The 20,158-nt window shown below is 45.3% G+C and overlaps 1 protein-coding gene across 1 annotated transcript in view; it reads left to right on the top strand.

Moving 5' to 3' along the window:
• Window positions 1–20,158, top strand: part of LOC144949563 (ADAMTS-like protein 1) — a 99,141-nt gene that overhangs the window by 23,829 nt on the left and 55,154 nt on the right. Inside the window, exons 4-10 of the mRNA XM_078879505.1 lie at window positions 5,822–5,943; window positions 8,850–8,895; window positions 9,552–9,794; window positions 13,808–13,937; window positions 14,359–14,433; window positions 16,857–17,014; window positions 19,471–19,582. Coding sequence (XP_078735631.1) covers window positions 5,822–5,943; window positions 8,850–8,895; window positions 9,552–9,794; window positions 13,808–13,937; window positions 14,359–14,433; window positions 16,857–17,014; window positions 19,471–19,582 — 886 coding nt within the window. The remainder of the gene's footprint in view (window positions 1–5,821; window positions 5,944–8,849; window positions 8,896–9,551; window positions 9,795–13,807; window positions 13,938–14,358; window positions 14,434–16,856; window positions 17,015–19,470; window positions 19,583–20,158) is intronic.

Below are 20,158 nucleotides of genomic sequence, written 5' to 3'. Positions count from 1 at the left end.
TGAATACTACAGTCCATTTCTTGCACAATTCTACGTTACACTATTTAGTGTGGTCACATGCATGCTTATGTAAACCATCAACATTATCCGTCATGGTCATTCCACGGCTGGATGATGGCCGTGTAAGGTTAATCCTACTACTACTATCAGCTGCCCGTCGAAATGATGATGGCGGTCTCAGATGCTTGTAGTTAATGGATGTGTTATCCTTTATTTTTTATAAATGTTTTAACTATGCTCTTTGTGATCCAGGAGCGTTCGTGGATAAACTAGGCAAATCCCTTGTTTTGATTTGGGATGGCCAAGAACTAACAAACTGTACGAGGAAATCACCCACTCGACATTCGAGTGGATGGGAATGTGCTTACGCAACGTAAGCTATGGGGGTGGAGTGGAAGGTTGCTCAAAAGTATTCCCTCGTAAAATTTCGATTTAAAGCTTTCGTGACGGCAGGGATTCATCTTCTTGGTTCTTTCGGTAAAGTCACGTAGAAGGGAAGTAATAAAATAATAAAAATAAAACATAATACAATAATTCTCACGACGTTTCGGCCACAACGCAAGCAGCCGTCCTGAGGTGAAGACCCGACAGACCTGGTCTTCACCTGAGGACGGCTGCTTGCGTTGTGGCCGAAACGTCGTGAGAATTATTGTATTATGTTTTATTTTTATTATTTTATTACTTCCCTTCTACGTGACTTTACCGAAAGAACCAAGAAGATATTCCCACGTTATTCACGCAACTCGCTATCCGCGATTTTGTCCATCCACAAATTGCGCCTGGAACTCTACCCGACTGCATCAAGAGAGAGAGAGAAGAAAGAAATGATCAGATAAAGCGATGAGATAATGTGATGAAAGATAAAGTGATGAGAGATCAAGTGATGAGATAAAGAGATGTGAGAGAATGTGATGCACGAGAGTGATGGGATAAAGTGAAGAGAGATAATGTGATGAGATACAGTGATGAGAGAGAAAGTGATGAAATTTATTATTTACGTATTTATGTAAGGCAGATCATTAAATAGATGGGGTTTTCTTAGGCCAATATCATTATTCGTGAAATATGATATTCACGAACATCTCTGGGATGTATGGCTCGTGAATAACAAGGCAATACCATACAGCTAGCTCACGAGCAAACATGAATTTCTCCCAGCTTGCTGTATCTAGAAAAATACTGTTATTAGGCCTGTACAATGTTAAGGTCACTGACTTCAGACTGACACCTAAATTGATACCACGTTTTGTTTGTCGTGGAAAACTAAGGGATGTGAGTTACTGGCTTGGTAGGTATGGAATAGGTAAAAAAAGACATGATTTTACCCTTCTTGTGGCAATTTTAACTACTGTAGAATTTTGCTTGGTTCTTTCGGTAAAGTCACGTAGAAGGGAAATAATTAAATGATAAAAATAAAACATAATAAAATAATTCTCACGACGTTTCGGCCACAACGCAAGCAGCCGTCTTCAGGTGAAGAACAGGTCTGTCGGAAAGACAACGTCGTGAGAATTTTATTCTATTGTTTAATTATTCTTTTATTATTTCCCTTCTACGTGACTTTACCGAAAGAACCAAGAAGATGAATCCCTGCAGTCACGAAAGCTTTAAATCGATACTGTAGATTTTTTTTAAATATAGTAATTTCTGTCGGTGCTGTACGATCATCCCCAAAACTCAAGGAAGCATGTGGTGTTAACATTTTAAACATTGTATTTTTTTCTTTCATGTAGTACATGCTTATCTTAAGAATACAATTAATGTACTCTTTTGAGAATATTTACCATTGTGGAAATGCGTGTGTTTCTCTCTCACATATGGTATCGGTGTTTGAAAAAAATATATATAAAATGTGAATTCCACGAAGTATTTTTCCATCCAATTATGGAAAGTAGCTTCAACCTGTTCTTGATTTTCTTTTCTTCCATTTTCTTCCATCTGGCTGCCACTCGTGGAAATTGATTTCCCTTTTTGTCTTATCTTAAAAAAAAAACTCCAAGTCCATGTGATCTTGGTTTGATGTTACTTTAAAAAAAATGAAGTGAGTTAGAAAAGTGGAATCTTTCACACATGGCTAGCAACTCTGCCAAATATTTCTGGCACTGAATCATTGCGGTAGAGCTGCCATAAGTGTACAAAAAAACACATATTGTACCTAAAATATGGTTCTTTTATGTGATGTAATACCATTGCCAGCTATCAATGCCAGTTTTCTCTGCTCGAGAATTATGGAGCAGAGCGCCATTGGAGTCGCAGTCACGACCAAAATCGGTTGCAAATATCTAAAGCGGTTAAATTTCGATTTAAAGCTTTCGTGACTGCAGGGATTCATATTGTTGGTTCTTTCGGTAAAGTCACGTAGAAGGGAAATAATAAAATAATAAAAATAAAACAATAGAATAAAATTCTCACGACGTTTCGGCCACAACGCAAGCAGCCGTCCTCAGGTGAAGAAACAGAGCTGTCGGAAAGACAACATTAGGAAAGACAACATTAGGACGCTGTCTTTCCTAATAGGACGCTGTCTTTCCGACGGCTCTGTTTCTTCACCTGAGGACGGCTGCTTGCGTTGTGGCCGAAACTTGAGAATTTTATTTTATTATGTTTTATTTTTATTATTGTATTATTTCCCTTCTACGTGACTTTACCGAAAGAGCCAAGAATATCTAAAGAGGTGTTTTTTTTTTGGGCCTCCCCAAATGAGCACTTGGTTGTGATGGGCATTGGGGAGAAAACGGCGGCCGGGCGTGGTGCTGGGCACAATACCCCACCGTGCAACCATGCCGGTCGTCTTCATCGGCGCTGGCTCACGGTACTTGCCAAATCGCCTGCATGGGTATACGGCGGTGAGGGCGGGATATTTGTCTTTAGACGCCACATTGCCAGAGAATGTGGGGGCGAAATATTTAATGGCCTTGTTCACATACGCTCTAATTGTGAGCAAACGGAGTCTTTGCCAGGCGGTGTTGTCTCCATAGGGAACGCAGAGCATTTTGCGCATGAATGGTGTCAAGTCGGCAGTGCTCCTCTTTCCTCTCCCCCCCCCACCGCCCCCCCCCCGGCGCAAACCCTCTCAATGAAAGCATCGCATGCATGATCAAGTAATTCCTCTTTCAATGCAGGAAATCGGCTAACGATTACATTTTGTTGGTTTGAAAACTGGCACTTATTACATTTATTCTATCAACATGTGGTTCATGTTTTACTCCAGAACTGGTTTGAACATTCTCCACCAAACATTTTTTTTTTACAAATTAGATAAAATAAGATACTGCGTTAAACATGAACTTCTAATGTGGGTTTAACGTGGAAAGGCTGCGGTGTACTCGTGTTTGAACAAGGAGTAGACTTTTTTAAAAATCTATTTTGAAACAGTATGCTCGGTGTACATTACAATAGCACTTTCTAAATGTAATGCAAATGATGAAACCGCGAGTTGTGTTTGGCTTGAGTGGACCCACATAGCGACGATACCACTGGATCTTGAGATTCCCTGACAGTTGAATAACTTGGTTTAGGTTTCGTTTGTGAAAGATGTATTTTGTTCACGCTCTCCAATGTCTGCCGCTTCGCTCCATGTGCTGCTGGGAGCATCCTCGGGATTCACAATTAAGTTCCTGAAGAAGCTTCCATCACGCGGAGAGTGAAACGTTAGACATCAATAACCCGAAAACAATGAAGTCCCATCACCTTGCTCATTAGATAATCGTAGACAACTATTAAAACTCGTGGGAGCGTTATGGTAGTTGGAGAAAACACGTCAAGTTGTTATGTTTGTTATAAACATTGTTATAAACATAACATTGTAATCATTGTTATGTTTATTGTTACAGTCCAAAGATATGTATTTCAACTGCAGTATATGCGCATTGCTGATGTCATTATTTAAGAGCTGCCCCCATCAACTTGCATGTGGAGCCGATAAAAAAAAGATTTTCAGCTGAAAGTAGGAAAAGGTTGTTTCTGAAATATCTTGTTACATCCATAACGAATGCAGTTTACTCTTGCATTCCAAGAATATGAACATTAATCTTGCCCTGAAGTGCTCACTTGAAATTAAATCTAAACACCTTCGTGTGTAATATATCTTGGATTTAAACCAGGGAAGGCATTTCTTGCTGTTTGCTCTCGTCTGGTTCTGCTGATTAGCATACAGTAACCCTAACGATTAAGCCGCTTGTGGATTCGCACAATCGCTCCTTTTTATAATGAGATCAGTTTTACAGTTACGCAACAGGTAAAAAATGTGCTTTCGCTTAAAAGCTTCCACTTGAAGGTTTATGTGCAAACATTTTTAGACGTATATATAGAAAACATAGGCTAATAAAACCAATTTGTTCAGCTTTAGATATATTCATCTCTATTCATGATTATAATTCTGAACAAAAAAGGGGTTTAGTTAATGAAATACGATTTGACTGAATCTCAAGATTGTGTGCACGCAATTTGCATTCTAACTGGGAAACTGGCTCATGAGCTTGCATTTATGTGATGCTTCAATTTGAAATGAGCATCATTGTTTGGTTACTTGACAATGAAACAATAAATGCATTGTTTTTATCAGGTTTTTTTTTATACCCCAACAACAATGGTTCTTACGAGTTTCTGTGGATTATAAGACACTTCAGAAAATCAGATGCATCGCAAACCTATTACCCACTGTAAATAAAGTTACGCAAAGCTGGCCACACAAGGCACACCTGATGGAGAGTAAGATTGCACCACAAACTGTTACTCTAAAACTATATGGGCGTGTGGAGTCTTGTAGATTCCGATAAAACTATGGGGGGTGGAGGGGAGGGAGGAAATGTCTTAAAGAATCTGCAAAATACGGTAATGGAGAAAATGGTGCACGTTACAAAAAAAAAATAATCACGGAATGAATGTCTAAAATTAAATTTCTCTCGCATTATTTAAAACATTTTTTTTGACCTGACAGTGTTGTTGCAAGGTAGGAAAAAAATAATTTACAGGTCGAGGTTTTGACGATGTGACTTGCCTTTCCGAGAAAACGCTGGCTGCTTTCCAAATTGCGTTAGCCACGAGAAATATCGTTTATCCGTAACCGTTGTGCACATTTACGCACGTGACAAATTTTTGGCACAAGAGAATCCCCTGAAGCGGGTCAAGTCTGGTTTCCTCTCCAGGGTCCTTGTTCACAATGTATGACCCATTTGATCCTGACACCACCGGAATGTTGCAGCCACCCTTACACGTGAGGGTGATCACGCTGTTTTCAACGATAAAAAAAAATGGGTAACGGTGCCGCCCTGCAATTCCTTGCTCGTGCAGCTGCCTCGCGGAAGAACCTCCACGAGGGGGAGGCTGCCCTCCGGAGGGTGTCATTTTGGCTTTACTCTTTCACATGGGCCAGGCCTCTCAGACGAGGTGGGTGTACCCACACTTTACCCCACCGTCGGTTGATGGGTGGGCAGAGGCAGAGGGGTGTAAGAAACCTGCACATTTATATCAACTGTCGTGCCAGGAGTTCAAACCGCCATATCTGGGTTACGAGTCCAGTGTGCTAAGCATTGCACCAAATGCTGAATCAGTTAGCTAATCAATTTAACTCTGCTCGCCCGACTCCCTCAGCTCAATTATCGATGATAAATTAGTTTCTGAATAAATGAAGTAATATCATATTTTGGCTCGATATGCCAATACCGTGAAGGTGTCAAAAACGACGGTGCGTAACGTGTGGACGCGGTGTTGTTGATGTTCATTGGTGTGAATGTAAACGTGTACGGAGAAGAGAAACATAAATATTTCAATAACCCCATCTCTCCTTTTCTTCTTTATTTTCCTTCGTGACTTTTGGCAGATCCACCCCACGTCGTCAGAAGAGCGCAATTCTGCTTGGGATGCGTGGGGAGCGTGGAGCGAGTGCTCCCGCACCTGTGGTGGAGGAGCCTCGTATTCTCTGCGGCGCTGCCTCGATAAAGGGTGAGACTCTGGCCAGCACCGCTGTCTCTTCACAAGGGGACACGCACGCACGCACGCACACACGAGGGGACACGCACGCACGCACGCACACACGAGGGGACACGCACGCACGCACACACGAGGGGACACGCACGCACACACACACGAGGGGACACGCACGCACGCACGCACACACGAGGGGACACGCACGCACGCACACACGAGGGGACACGCACGCACGCACGCACACACGAGGGGACACGCACGCACGCACGCACACACGAGGGGACACGCACGCACGCACACACGAGGGGACACGCACGCACGCACGCACGCACGGGGGGACACGCACGTACGCACGCACACACGAGGGGACACTCACGTACGGGGGGACACGCACGCACGCAAGCACACACGAGGGGACACTCACGTACGGGGGGACACGCACGCACGCAAGCACACACGAGGGGACACTCACGTACGGGGGAACACGCACGCACGCAAGCACACACGAGGGGACACTCACGTACGGGGGGACACGCACGCACGCAAGCACACACGAGGGGACACTCACGTACGGGGGGACACGCACGCACGCAAGTACACACGAGGGGACACTCACGTACGGGGGGACACGCACGCACGCACGCAAGCACACACGAGGGGACACGCACGTACGGGGGGACACGCACGCACGCAAGCACACACGAGGGGACACGCACGTACGGGGGGACACGCACGCACGCAAGCACACACGAGGGGACACGCACGTACGGGGGGACACGCACGCACGCAAGCACACACGAGGGGACACTCACGTACGGGGGGACACGCACGCACGCAAGCACACACGAGGGGACACTCACGTACGGGGGGACACGCACGCACGCAAGCACACACGAGGGGACACTCACGTACGGGGGGACACGCACGCACGCAAGCACACACGAGGGGACACTCACGTACGGGGGGACACGCACGCACACACAAAGTCGACACTTGCACTGCAAGATGCGACCGTGTCCGTCCGTTGCTCGCCGAGCTGCATTGGTTTCCGGTTGCTGAACGAACACAGCGTTACAAGGTCGCACTCATTACACACAAAGTGCTTGCCACAAATGAACCACAATACCTGGCTGGTCTCATCAAGGAGCATAAACCATCACGCAAACTCCAGGCGTCCTCACAGTGGCTTTTGGCTAGCGATTTAACAAAGACGGTCACTGCATCGCGCGCTTTCAGTTGCGCTTGTGCGGCCATGTGGAATGCTCTTCCTTCCTATATTAGGAAGTCACTGGAGCTGTGTAATTCTAAATCTAAATTTAAAACGAAATTCCCCAGAACTGCTTGTTGTGTTTCGTTTGTTGTCCTTGCCACGCACCTCTGGTGAGCACAGTTGGCTGCATATGGTGCGAAAGAAGTTCAACATAAATACATACATACAGACACGCGTAAAAGTGGACATGCACAGACAAGCGTAAATGGACAGACAAGCGGACACACATATTTAATGCAGTGCGAGCACATATGCCATGACTTTTTTTAGTTTGTCTTGCAGACAGATGCGAATATATATTCGGTCCGAACTCATATACAGCCATGTTTCCATCTTCCTTATCCCCACACATGTAAGGTTGATATCACATGGAAGTGCCTGCGCTCTCGTTGTTGCTTCAATAAATGCAATTCGTTAGCACGTGTAGTTCATCAATTAATTACAATTATTATTTAGCCATTGTTCCGTAAAAAAAATGCGAATCTACAGGTTTCGTAATCGTGGTGTGTGCGATAGAGCAATCTAGTGCTGCATGTGAATGCTACTATTAAGATTACTTTGTTCGAGATAATGCAGCGGGGTCGGTACCTTTACAGGCATTGCATTTATGGACTCTGGGGTCAATGCACACTGCCTGTAGTCACACCAAACGATGTCTTACAATATTTACGATTCAGTTGTAAACACCACAAGGCTCCAGCAGCCAAACTTAGGCAACTTCATCGAAGATTCCCAAGAGGTAGCGGGAGAAATGATGCAAGCTGGCTCGCCTCGCTACTTTGTTAAATCACGCTTGCTGCGCTCATCTTGTCGATATTCTGTTATGAAACCCAAATTTTTGTTCATGGTAGTTGTTGCCACTGCAGCTTTTTTTTCCTTCGGGAGTCTAGCATACAGTGCATACGTTATTTTATCTCTATGATTTGCTGCGTTGGAACGATAAAAATCACACGAGGACATTTTTTCTTTTTTTAACCAGCACATACTGGTATTACATAACTTTAAACACAACACGAATGTTGAATGAACCGAACATGCTCTTAAGTCAGTTACAGAGCGCGTGTGCACATTAGCTACATTTTCTGCACATTAGTTGTTGCATTCCTGCACCGATATTTGGCATAGCGGGCTTAATAATGTGTCACGCAACGTGCGTGCAAGCAGGGTAAGGTTTGACGTCCATCGATATGAAAAGCTGTCACTTAAGTGATAAGCCCAAGAATGCAAGCTGGTCTCAGGGAACATTCTATTGCAGTTCCTCCTGATGTTTTTTTTTCCTCTCTCGAAAACTGTACATTTCAGACTTAAGAATTTCTCACCAAGCACACATACCATGGGAGAGGCTCGTTTTATTGTGAGAACTTCACGCTTCCGATGCCAGGGACTCTTTTGTACAAGTAAACACGAAGCAACGTTACGAAGCGCACGAAGGAGGGGTGTTTTGTCAGAGGCTATCACAATTAAGTGTCCTTCGATCGTGCAAAGCAGGAATGTGCACTCCAGAGCGATGCTGATGAAGATGTCAAAAGTCGCATGCCCATACCTTCATTTGGTGTCCGAGACGCAGTTGCATTTGTCATTATTCTTATTCCACGCTTTTCCACGGTTTTACAGTTTTCATTAATTTTTTTCATCTTTCACCGCATTGCAGAAATTGCGAAGGACGGAATATAAGATACAAGTCGTGCAGCAACAACGTAAGTTTTCAAAAACGTGGATGTGTTTCGGATTTGCGTAAGGTGTGGGGACATTACGTCTCGATGTTGTCCGCTCACGCCTCAAATGGTGCCCTTTCAAGCTCTGCTTTGTGGCACCGTTCGATTGCAGCAGAACTGTCGTGGCTGTACAGATGTGGGACAGGGTTTGGCATGGAGAGGCTAATCGGGTCGTGGCTGCAATTTGGCCTTTAAAGGTACAATGTTGGGCAGAATACAATGATTTATATTTTAATATTAAATGGGGTGGCAGAGTGCTCAAATCACAATCAAAAGGTCAGCATTTAAAATCCTGCTCAAGGGTTGACTGAGTCAATCACCTCTCCAGGATCAACAAAGGAGTATGACCCTTTGATAAGTCACCGGTCACTGTTGCACAAATGGAAAATTAAAAACCCTCCAGTGTGCGAATGCGGTCATCCAGAACAGACGACGCAATGCCCCGATCCACCAGCACGAAGGAGACATCACGGCGATACCACTCCGCTGCTCCCCACGTCCGGCTTGACCGCCCGAATGCCAAAATTGTTAGTCGTTGCTCTGCGTCCACATCGGCAGCGACAAAGAAGACACGGGAGAGGTGTTCACGTTTTGCCGTGGGGGGGGGGGGGGTGGTGGGCGCAAAAATCCCCTCCCAGGATTGCCCCGCGGAATCCGGAGACTTCCGTGCCCAGCAGTGCTCGGCGCACAACGACGTGCGCTACCAGGGCCGCTCCCACGAGTGGGTGGCCGCCGGCGGCGATGACCCCGGGCGGCCATGCGCCCTGACGTGTGCCACGCGGGGCTCGCCCCTGCTGGTCGTGGAGCTGGCGCCCAAGGTGCTCGACGGCACCCGGTGCCGCCCCGGCTCGCTCGACATGTGCATCAGCGGGGTGTGCCAGGTGAGGGAGTGTCTCCTGGCGCGCTCGCGCACGCTTCCTGCCTTTGCCGGGTTTGCCCGTCCCGCTTTGTTTGCCGGATCGTCGTGCGCTCCGTGTGAGTCCGCGGCATTCGTCGTGCGGTTGTCCTCTGCCGCCGCGTTGGCTTTTGGCGGTTGTTGCCATACGGCTCAGCGGTGAGTGTTTTTTTTATCTCTTCGGGCACAATGGTGTCCGACATTGCGCTCCACATGCGGGGAGCTTCTTCAGTATCTTCAGCTCACCGACACGGGGAGTGAAACAGCGGAAGGCGACGTGCGGAGGTTGGCAACATCATCAGCGTCGTCAGCCGTCATCACGCTCGTCCGCGCCTCAGAACGAGGTTTCCTGCTTTCAAGAGGCAGGATATGAAAGCAGCTGCCATTGTTAAAGGAGTCTGAGTAATCGACCACAAAACAAGTAGTCAATTATGTTGACTTAATAAATCAGCATAATTAACTCATTGTCCAAACTCTATTTCATACAATAGTGTATTAAATATTACCCTGTCTATTTTTAAGTCAACAGAATAGCCCAATAACTCATGTTGAAATGTCACATTCTCATCAGCATTCTGCGTTTCAGTGCGTAATCCTCACATGGATTGTACGTGTGAATTTATTATCGCATAAACATGCGTACGCGTGCCTCACTGCTGTCATCGTAGAACACAGACACGTTTTTCCCATCTCGCTCGACATATAAAATCTTAATGTATTCTATTCTTTGCTGGTAATCCACGTTACATAGGATGGCACATTCCCAAGAACAAAATACACGGTCCACTCTTCATATTCCTCAAGAGGATTTTATCTTTCGTAAGGAATTGCGGTTGATCTATGAGAGTTTAGTTGGCTGGAATTCACATGTGCGGATTTGGGTGGCTGGCGTTAAAAGAGGGTGTACCAACCTCGAGATATTTCAAAAGAATATTGTGCAATGTGGTGGGATTATTCTGAATCAAAAGAGTTCTTTGCCAGCAAAATGAACTTGTGCTCCCCAAGTGGGCGGCTTCCACCCACACCCCGCTGTGTGCTATTGCAGGTACTGTAAATATATCCTTCGGTGAGGCAGATATGTGATTGTTGGAAGAGAATACCGTATTGCATATCCCAGACCCCAACGTGTAAATGTTTTCTTTGCCCCAGGGCATTAATGTACGCGCACATTGCACGCGCTTGTTATATCGTTATCAGAATTGTAAACAGCGTTGAGAAATAGTTTCCCACTGAAGTGTTTTCCTCTGAAGGATGTTGTTCTAAGCCTTGCGATGGCGTGCCCTCAAATTGCGCTCGCAATCGCGGTGCCGTTTTTCGAATTGTATCGCTTTGGTTGAAATGAACCTCAAAATAAATGAAATCTGTGGCAGCTCCACGCGGCATGTAATTCCACGAGACGTTGACAAATCATTCTGGCCACTTCAGAAATGTGATGTTCAATAAACGGAATTGGAGGTGACCGCCAGGGCAGTTGCAGCAGCGGGGACGCATTCCGTCCGCTCCATGCACGACTTGTACAGCAACCTCACGTGCATAAACACTTTTTGGGTCAGAGAAAGAGCCCTAATGCCTCTTGCACGGACAGACGGCGAGAGAGAGACAGCCGCCTGAGTATTAAAACTGCCCAACCCCCACGTCAGTCAGAGAGAAAGAAAACACACCACCTTAAAAGCGTGTAGTGCATTTGTCCCCAGAATGCTCCCCCGGCAGTCTATCGTCTGGCGTCTACTGTCTGATGGGGGGGGGGGCGGGGGGGGTGAAATGAGGTTAAAAAAACGCCATGTTCAGGTCGAAGACTCTGGAATGCTCCAGGCCACAGGCGGATGCCACAAAATGACGATCCTCATGTCTGTGGCTGTGAAATTAAGTCCCTAAAGATTATTGCGTGATATCACAAAGCTCCAGAGAGACCTTACATCAGTGGGGGGAGGGTTTCTTTCTGGAAGAGTTAGTACAGTGGAAGTTTTTTTGCTTTTTTTTAGACAGCGGACTGAATTAAAATATAGAAATCTTACACTGTGACAAGATGGTACTGGATTATAAGAAAACAGAATGTGCCACCAGCTCCCCGTCCAAATCTGTGTCTTGTTAAGGCATGTCTTCGCACATTCTGATGGTAATCGCTGTCGACAAGATGTAGACCATTTTGAGTTTTAAGCACTCCCTGCAATATGTAGGAATGACTACTTTACTTAACTATAATCATTCGCAATAATCAATCCACTGCTGGATAAAGGTCTCCCCAAGCTATTCCCATGTGTCGTGGGTCCTGCAATGCAGAAATCCGTCTCTCACCAATTCCATCACTCCATCTCCATGGGAGCCATACTTTATCTGCCACTCCAACTTTAGTTTAACACGTCGGTTTTCGCGACCAATATCATCCACAATTAGTTATGGATGACAGTTGGCTGTGGTGGTGGCGGGTTTTAACGACACATTTATATATTTACGCGATCTAACCCAAACAAACCTCTATTATGGACTCCAACGTTAGATTCGACCACCAGGCTATCATTCCTTCCAGTGGCTTGTCCAGCCCAAAGCCTAAATGACTATTGCACCATCATTATTTGTCTGCTTGGTTGCGCAATTTCTCTCGCCTTCGCTACGTTTCCGCCGAATCCCTCAATATCTCGGGAACGTTGTGCATTTGGCTAATTTATAGCATTGGCAGTTGTAAACAAAAAAAAACACTTATGGCACACGCGCACACGTGAGGTTATTAAAGTCTAAAAGAGATTGGCTCCACGATGCTAAATTGTGAGAAATTTGTTTGGCCATTGTGGCAGTTTGTCCGCGGAGTGGCAGTTAATCAATAGGAGCCTGGGGAGGTACAGACCACTTAACACTCCTCTTTTGTGTAGTTGTTTGAAGGACACTTCGCTCAACAGTCGTGCATTGCTCGCAATTCTATTCACAATATTCATCAGCGCTGTCAATGCTGGTCACCGGTGATGTGAAGACTCGTGTTCAAACTGGCCGCGATGCAATTGGCCTTTCATATTTTGCAGCCGCCACGCTTTTTTGGTAGGTCTGATTGTGTCATTGGGATCATCAAATTTGACGCTTGCATTTCCAAGGCCTCGCAGCCCTTGTCTTACCCCATTTTGCCATTGTCAAGTCTGGCAGTCAACTTTGATGCTGAAGTGCACTAAATCTGTGCTGAAGGGTGTTACATTTTTATTGGATCCTTCCTTTCTTTTTCTATTATATTGCAGGCACAAAAAAGAAAATGGAATTGCTTTTAACTTCAACATTTCGCAGAATGAAATGCAAAAAAATGCTAGATTTTTTTGAATTAAAATTAAAGTGAATTCTGACCTCAATTTTGTTTCATCTTACATGTGTATAACATCATCACGACTTGACATATTTTCCTACCACATGGTAGAGTTAGTAAAATATCACAACAATATGGGCCAACAGTAGATGTTTTTCTGAGAATTTTGTGGTGCCATAATTCGTTATTTGGCCTCTAACTCAAGCACGCTTGTGGAAAGCTCTCCGCTGAAAACTTAACTCGTGCGAAAAAATCATCTGAGAAAAAGTGTGCATATAAGCATAACTCAGTTCTGTCTCCACATACACGTATAACAAATGTTTAGTCTATCAATGGTCGATTGGCTTTCCAGAACAAACTTATCAAGCAGCACTTGTTTAACAAGACTGGCTGAACTGATGAGACCTAAGGATGTCGAAATCAGTCCCAGAGCTTGCTCGCTTAAATAAACGCTGCTGGATTATATTGGTCTGGAAAGCGAGATACGCCGATGAGCTCAACTGTAACGTATTTCTACGTGGAGACACACGAAACAGAGTGCTTGCTTGTATATGCTTTAACACACAGTGTCCTCCCCCCCCCACCCAAAAAAAACACGGCCAGTGGGAGTTACGCGTGGGGTGGCTGCGGCTTGAGTCTGCAAACCGCTGAACAGTTGCTGTGCACGGGCCCTTTGCATTGAATGAACCCCCCGTGTCTTGCCCGTCCCCTGGCAGCACGTGGGGTGTGACCACCAGCTGGGCAGCCAAGCCAAGGATGACAATTGCGGAGTCTGCGGCGGAAATGGCACCACGTGCCGCCTCGTGAGAGGACAGACGAGGCCTCAGCTGTCTTCTTCCGACAAACGTATGTTTCGCGATCACAAACTGCTCACTCGTGCAATAACCATTTACTCTTGGCTCAACCATCTTGCAAGGAAACAAAATCAAGCCCTAGGTTAGCCATTGTCTTGGATGATAAGCCGTTACTATCTGGTCTGATTGTAACGACATAAATGCTTGTCAGAGTAAAGATGAAGGCGCATGGTTGAGATGTTTACAGGAAATGATTCTATTCTTACTCTTAACTAGGGCTCCTCTGTTTTTGTGTATACCAAAAATAACTGAAAAATATAATTTCTTCCAAATGTCTATGCGTTAAACATGTATTTCTTATTGTATTCCAATGACATTGGTCACGTTAATAACAATATACCATGTTGTATTATATCTGTATCATTACATTTGTTAATATTTCACTTCCTTAATCTGTGTTTTTTTTTATCCAGCGGAGGAAACGATCATCACCATGCCATATGGAAGCCGACACGTAAAAATCATCAACAAAGGCCCCAATCACCTCTGTATGTTTCACTGCGCAGTACACGATACATATCATCGCGACACGCATACTGCAGCCTAACTGTATATGCCATCATGTAGCAGATACATATTATTGCTTGCCCATGCTTTTGTCGGTAGACCTCTGCTAGAGGGAGTTCTAGAGAACCCCTTCCAGAGGGTATTTGGCCTATTCGTCCATGCTGGCCAGATGTCTCGGAAGAGGTGGGGGTACCCGTACGTCACCCCACCACACACGCAAACCTGCCGACTGAATAACTGGTGCACTCATCAAGGAGCATGAACCATCACGCAAACTCCCGTCATCCTCGCAGCAGTGGCTTTTGGCTAACCATCGAACAAAGCCGGTCACTGCAATCGTGCAACTTTTCAGATGCGCGTCTGCGGCCATCTGGAACGCTCTCCCTTCCGCCATTATGAAGTCACTGGAGCTATGCACTTTTGAATATAAATTGAAAAGTTATTTCTCGAGAAGTGCTTGTTGTGTTTCATTTGTTGTCCTTCCCACGCATGTCCGGTTAGCTACATACGGTGCGAAAGAAGTTCAACATACAAACTTACATTTTTACTTCTGGGTGGACAGATGCGAGGGGACTTAATAAATGAGCCCCATTGTTCCAACTGCATTGCCGGGAGATCGAATCGATCTGCCAGTCCACTGTGGCAACATCCTCCACTTGACCGTACTCTATACCACGTGTAAATAAAGTTTTGAGTCACTGTATAAAATAGGGGCAAGGAGTGAATTGATGTTTGAGATATTTAAACACACGTGAAGATGGCTAATTGAACGATGAAACAAAGTTGTTGCTGTATCCTTAACATGACCTGGAGATGAAATTAACCCCATTGAGACACACGAAAAATTGCCTCTTTTGCAAGGGCGACCTGGGCTACATCAAGTTGATCCAGGCCATGTGAAAGAAATATCAGACAAATATCACAGCAAAAGCTATAATTCTGCTAAGGGACTCAGGAGTCTAATAAAACAAACACAAAACAGCAGGCACGGGCTTAGAACCATCAGAAAAAATGATTGCAATAAAGTATTGAAAATGATGTATTTGTGTGTGTGTGTAAAACACCGAATACACATGAGGGTTTGCTTGAGAAGCAAGACGCAGGCTGGAGCGTGTGTTTTATGAGGCTCTGCAGGTACGGGCAAACCCCATTATAAAGTGTGGCAAAACACATTTGTCTTGAAAGCCGTTTAAAAAAATCTCTGCGGAATTTGTGACCCAAAGTTGGTAGGTTTGCACTCTTTGCACTGGCGGTTACCTTGCAGCACGGATTGTGAGGTGTTGACGTTGCCCAGGCTGTATTTACAACCGTTTTAGAACAGGTGTAACAACACCGCATAAAGATAACTTTACTTTTTGTGGTGCCAATGAATGAGAAAGTAACGCCTCTCATCTGTCTGTTCTGACAAAAAACGCTCGCGTGTCAGCTTTGCCGAGGCACTGGAAGTGGGACTAAACATGGGCCTGGGAACCCGCAGTACTCGAATGGTGAATGTTGTTAGTGGGTTTACTCTCCAACACACCGGTGTGTGTGCTGATCGAGTAACGAATCGGAATGTTTTGTTTACGTGACGAACCTTACTAATTGGCTGTGTCGGGTGGTGGCGGGTTTGAACGTGTCGTTCAAACCCTCGATTATGGATTATATTGGTCGCGAAAGCCTACGTGTGAAACCGTTTGATAATGTTTGCGTCAATCTATTCCTTTCCAACGTACGCAACCTTGGCTACCAATTATTTCCCCTTAGCTCTCTAAAAGAGCTTAGCCACAGTGGCCAATGATGGTGATGAGGTGTTTTTTTTTCTCATACGGTCTGTTCCAATGCACTTCTGTCAACAGTTCACATTCTATTTGAACGTGGGGCAGCCGCAATGAAAGAACGTGTCTTGGCAAGCATGACCGCTGTGCCACTCAAGAGTGATTGCCGCTGCCCACGCTGCTCACAGGCAATTGATGGCCACTAACCACGAGGAGGGATGCTGCTCTGGTGCAATGGTTAGAGCACACTCGACTTGCAAACTGGAAGTTGCCGGTTCGATTCGGTCTCCAAGGCATTGCATTCGAAGCAATGGACAAGTTTGCTTTTTATTCCCACCCCCGCCTCCCGCCTCTGTCCACCCAGAAATATAAATGGGGCTATAACACATTTATTCGATCAGCGGGTCAGGTGGGTGGGGGTATAGTGTGAGCACTCGCACCTCTTCCCTGACGACGGCTGGCTAGCACGGAAAAGTAGCCCAATTACTTTCTCGAGGGGCAATCTCTAGAGGCCCCTCTATCTCGTCGAGTGGCACGAACAGTGGCATGAGTAAGCCAATTTCAGGGCTGCACCTTTAAAATTCACCCATCATCATCCAACAGAGCGGTAACGTTTGCCAACTATTTTCCGTGACGTGGGAGGGCAGTTGTAGAGAGCAAGACGCTGCAGGGGGTGCGGAACACGCACTGGCTGGATTGGTCCGGGACGGCGCTGCTCGCAAACTCCACCGCCGAGTTCTCGCTGCTGCATGACAAGGAGGTCCTCAAGATGAGCGGGCCGCTCACCGCGGACTTCACGATCAAAGTAAGCGGATGGGCTTGTGCGCTCGTACAGTCACCGTTCACTGGCCAGTTTGGTGGCCTTTAACCCTCTCTCCCGTTCCGACGACGTACACGCGTGTACGTCGTAGGAACGGAACCGGAAGGAAAAAAATAATGGCCATGTGGGAGGGCGTGGGGCACAGTTTGGCACCGGCTGCCACACAGTGCAGTTTTGTCGCTACAATCGTCTGCGGTGAGTACAGCGTCTTTTTAAAAACAACGGCACTACGGCTCCCTAAAATAATTAATGCTGAACCGCGTGCGCATTTCGAGATTCAGCGGTAAACGGGACCCAGCCTGCAACTTGTAGACGTCTCGGAACGGAAAAGGGTTAAAAGGTAGCACAGCGACTAGATGGTTGGCACAATATTGTGCTAGGGCCGCCACTAGTACCTGGTTTTCTCAGGATCGTCTTCTGCATTTTGTAAATTTATTGTCTATGCCAAATGTACCATATCGTGTTTATAGCCTTTTTTTAGCAAATGTATTATTATGATTAAATCCCACAGTAGTTTATATGGATAATCCCAATTTGTTCTTCCAATATATGGTACACATTACCTTTGGAAAACTCTTTTTTTACATTCATTTTACAGCTTGTATTTACTTTATTTATGCTGTACAGTATATTTGATACTTTTTTAAATCCAGGCGGTCCACGTTTTTTACAACGCAACGCTTCCCGGAAACCCCATCGTAAATCGGATCCTATTTTCCCATAGACAGTAGAAGCAGTAGACACATCTCTTGCCGATGTGTTTTTTCCTTTTATCACCTACATTTAAAAGGGGGTTAATCGGTAAAAGTCCACGAAGACACTTTAGACTAACAAAAGCTCTGCATCAAGTCACATTGGAATCCAGACCGACTGTTCAAATGCGTTCAGAATCGTGTCGGAAGATGCGTTGTAAATTAAGTTTCTGCGCCGTAAGATCCATGGTGGAATTATATGAACTTCGTAAATGTGGATTGTCGTAAACCGGAGACCACCTCTATAACCTTTTAAACACACCACTGGTCTATATTACGTACAAATGTAAACTTATTTCTGGAGGTCGCAAACGGAGTCCCGTATCGTGAATTGCGGATTACTAATGATGACAGCGATGGTCATTGTACATTTCGCTTTGAAATAGTAAAAAAATAAGTGATTGTTACTATTTATAACAAGAGGAGAGGCTACCCTGCCAGAATCCCTCACTTTTTCCCCATGTCCGGGCCAGCACTGAACTCTTGAGGGGTTCCGTCTGTAAGCGATGCATTCCAGTACGGAAATTGATGGCAGCCACATTGGTTTAACATTCCGTGGCACACTCACTGTTTTGTTTCCATCGTGAAATTAGACATGGGACGGCTACTACAATTTATTTTTTTACACCCAACCTTCACTTGCTTCCACCGAGATTTTATATCTGGCTTGCAAGGGATCGTCGAGTTTTGTTTTACTTGAAAAGTGGACATTGCGAGCAGTTTCAAAGATTTTTACCTTTTAAATAAATAATGTTAAGCGTACACCAGTTGTATATTTTCAAATGCAGTCCTCTCCGATGCTTGATTATAGTTTTTAGTTTCAGAAAATTTGTAGAAATATTTTCACGTAACGAGTACTTCAACAAAAATACTGTGCATTCCTTTGATAAATTTCACTATGATAAATTACGTCCCAAAAAAGGTAAATTCAACAAAAAAATAAACGATATCACGTGGTGGTGAAATCAGTTGGTCAAAGGAGCGCATTTCAACTAAAACCTAGGAATCACCACCGCCTAAGGCTGGTTTGGAAAAAAAGATGTGCACGAGATGGGCATCGATATTTATTCAAAAATTTGCCTTGTTAACTCAGTTGGCAAGCCAACCCAACCCGATGTTTGAATCGCTTATTATTCTTGCGAAATAAACTATAATCACCAATGAGCTCGCGTTGAAGAAAGCGGACCATACAGATGGTTAACCGATACAATACAGTGCATGCAAATACCACATGCGTGTGTGCGTGTGTGTGCCGGTGCAGCGGTTAGCGCACTGCGCTATGAACCCAGCGACCCAAATTCTATTCCCCCTCATGGCCAACACCAGTCACGATTATCTGAACCAGCCCTGGGCCAACCCTAGGTCAACTCAGCCTCCAATGAGTACCTGGTGCGGTGTGTAAACATTGCCAGGAAGGAGACAAAGCCGGCGGGGCGTTGTGCTGGCGATCGACCCGCTCATGTGCCCTGCTCTGCCTTCATAGGCGCTCGCTAACAGCGCTTGCCCCAAAAGTCTGTTAAGCCTGTACGGGGGATCTTTGCCTTTGTGCGTGAGCGTGCCTACACAGCCACTCAGGAAAGACTCCGTCCTTCCAAATTGATTCCCCCTAGGCTGCGGGATCCTGTTTGGCAGTGTGCGGCGTGACTGACATGCTGTTTGTTTGCTCTTTGCCCCCCCCCCCCCCCCCAGAGCAGATTTGTGGGGCCTGGAGAGAGCTTGGTCCAGTTCTTCTTCTATCAGCCCCTCAGCCATCAGTGGCGTGAGACGGACTTCTTCCCATGCTCCGTAACCTGCGGCGGAGGTATGGCACCGACGTGTGCTCTGTGTCTGTCACTTTTCCCAATGGGCAGCACCGTGATGGAATATATGAATACTCAACACATTCGTCGATAACACTGTCCTAAAGAGGAAACAAATATATAGTGGAGATCGTTGTCTGAAGCATCGCCTTCTTAGGTTGATGGAGAAGGACCATTGTCCTAAACGTCGCCTATGACATATTCTTCGGGCAATGTTATGGCGGATGTGTTAGTTTTTTTTGGTTATTTGTGCACCACTGCCAACGTGGCATCGCACACATATTATTGCAATACAATTTGCAATTTAATGGTTGCAGAAAACAGCTATCACGGTAAAGTATTGAACCTTCTTCAGGAAAGAAAGTAAAATATTGTATGATATGAGTTGTTCCCATTTAAAAAAAAACAATGTTTTGGTGGACCCGCCTGTAAATTATCTGTGGCATCCCTGCAAATAATGGTCTGCTGATAAGTGCTAAGACATACATTATTTTATTTTATTTGTGACAGTTATTTTCATGTCGAATACAAGGGAAACATTATGCTTTCATTTCCATCTAAAATGATGTTCAATTTAG

This window comes from Lampetra fluviatilis, chromosome 3, assembly GCF_964198595.1.
Source record: "Lampetra fluviatilis chromosome 3, kcLamFluv1.1, whole genome shotgun sequence".
NCBI lineage: Eukaryota > Metazoa > Chordata > Hyperoartia > Petromyzontiformes > Petromyzontidae > Lampetra > Lampetra fluviatilis.
The sequence above is the reverse complement of the archived record's forward strand: the minus strand, read 5'-3'. Positions and strand labels throughout refer to the sequence as shown.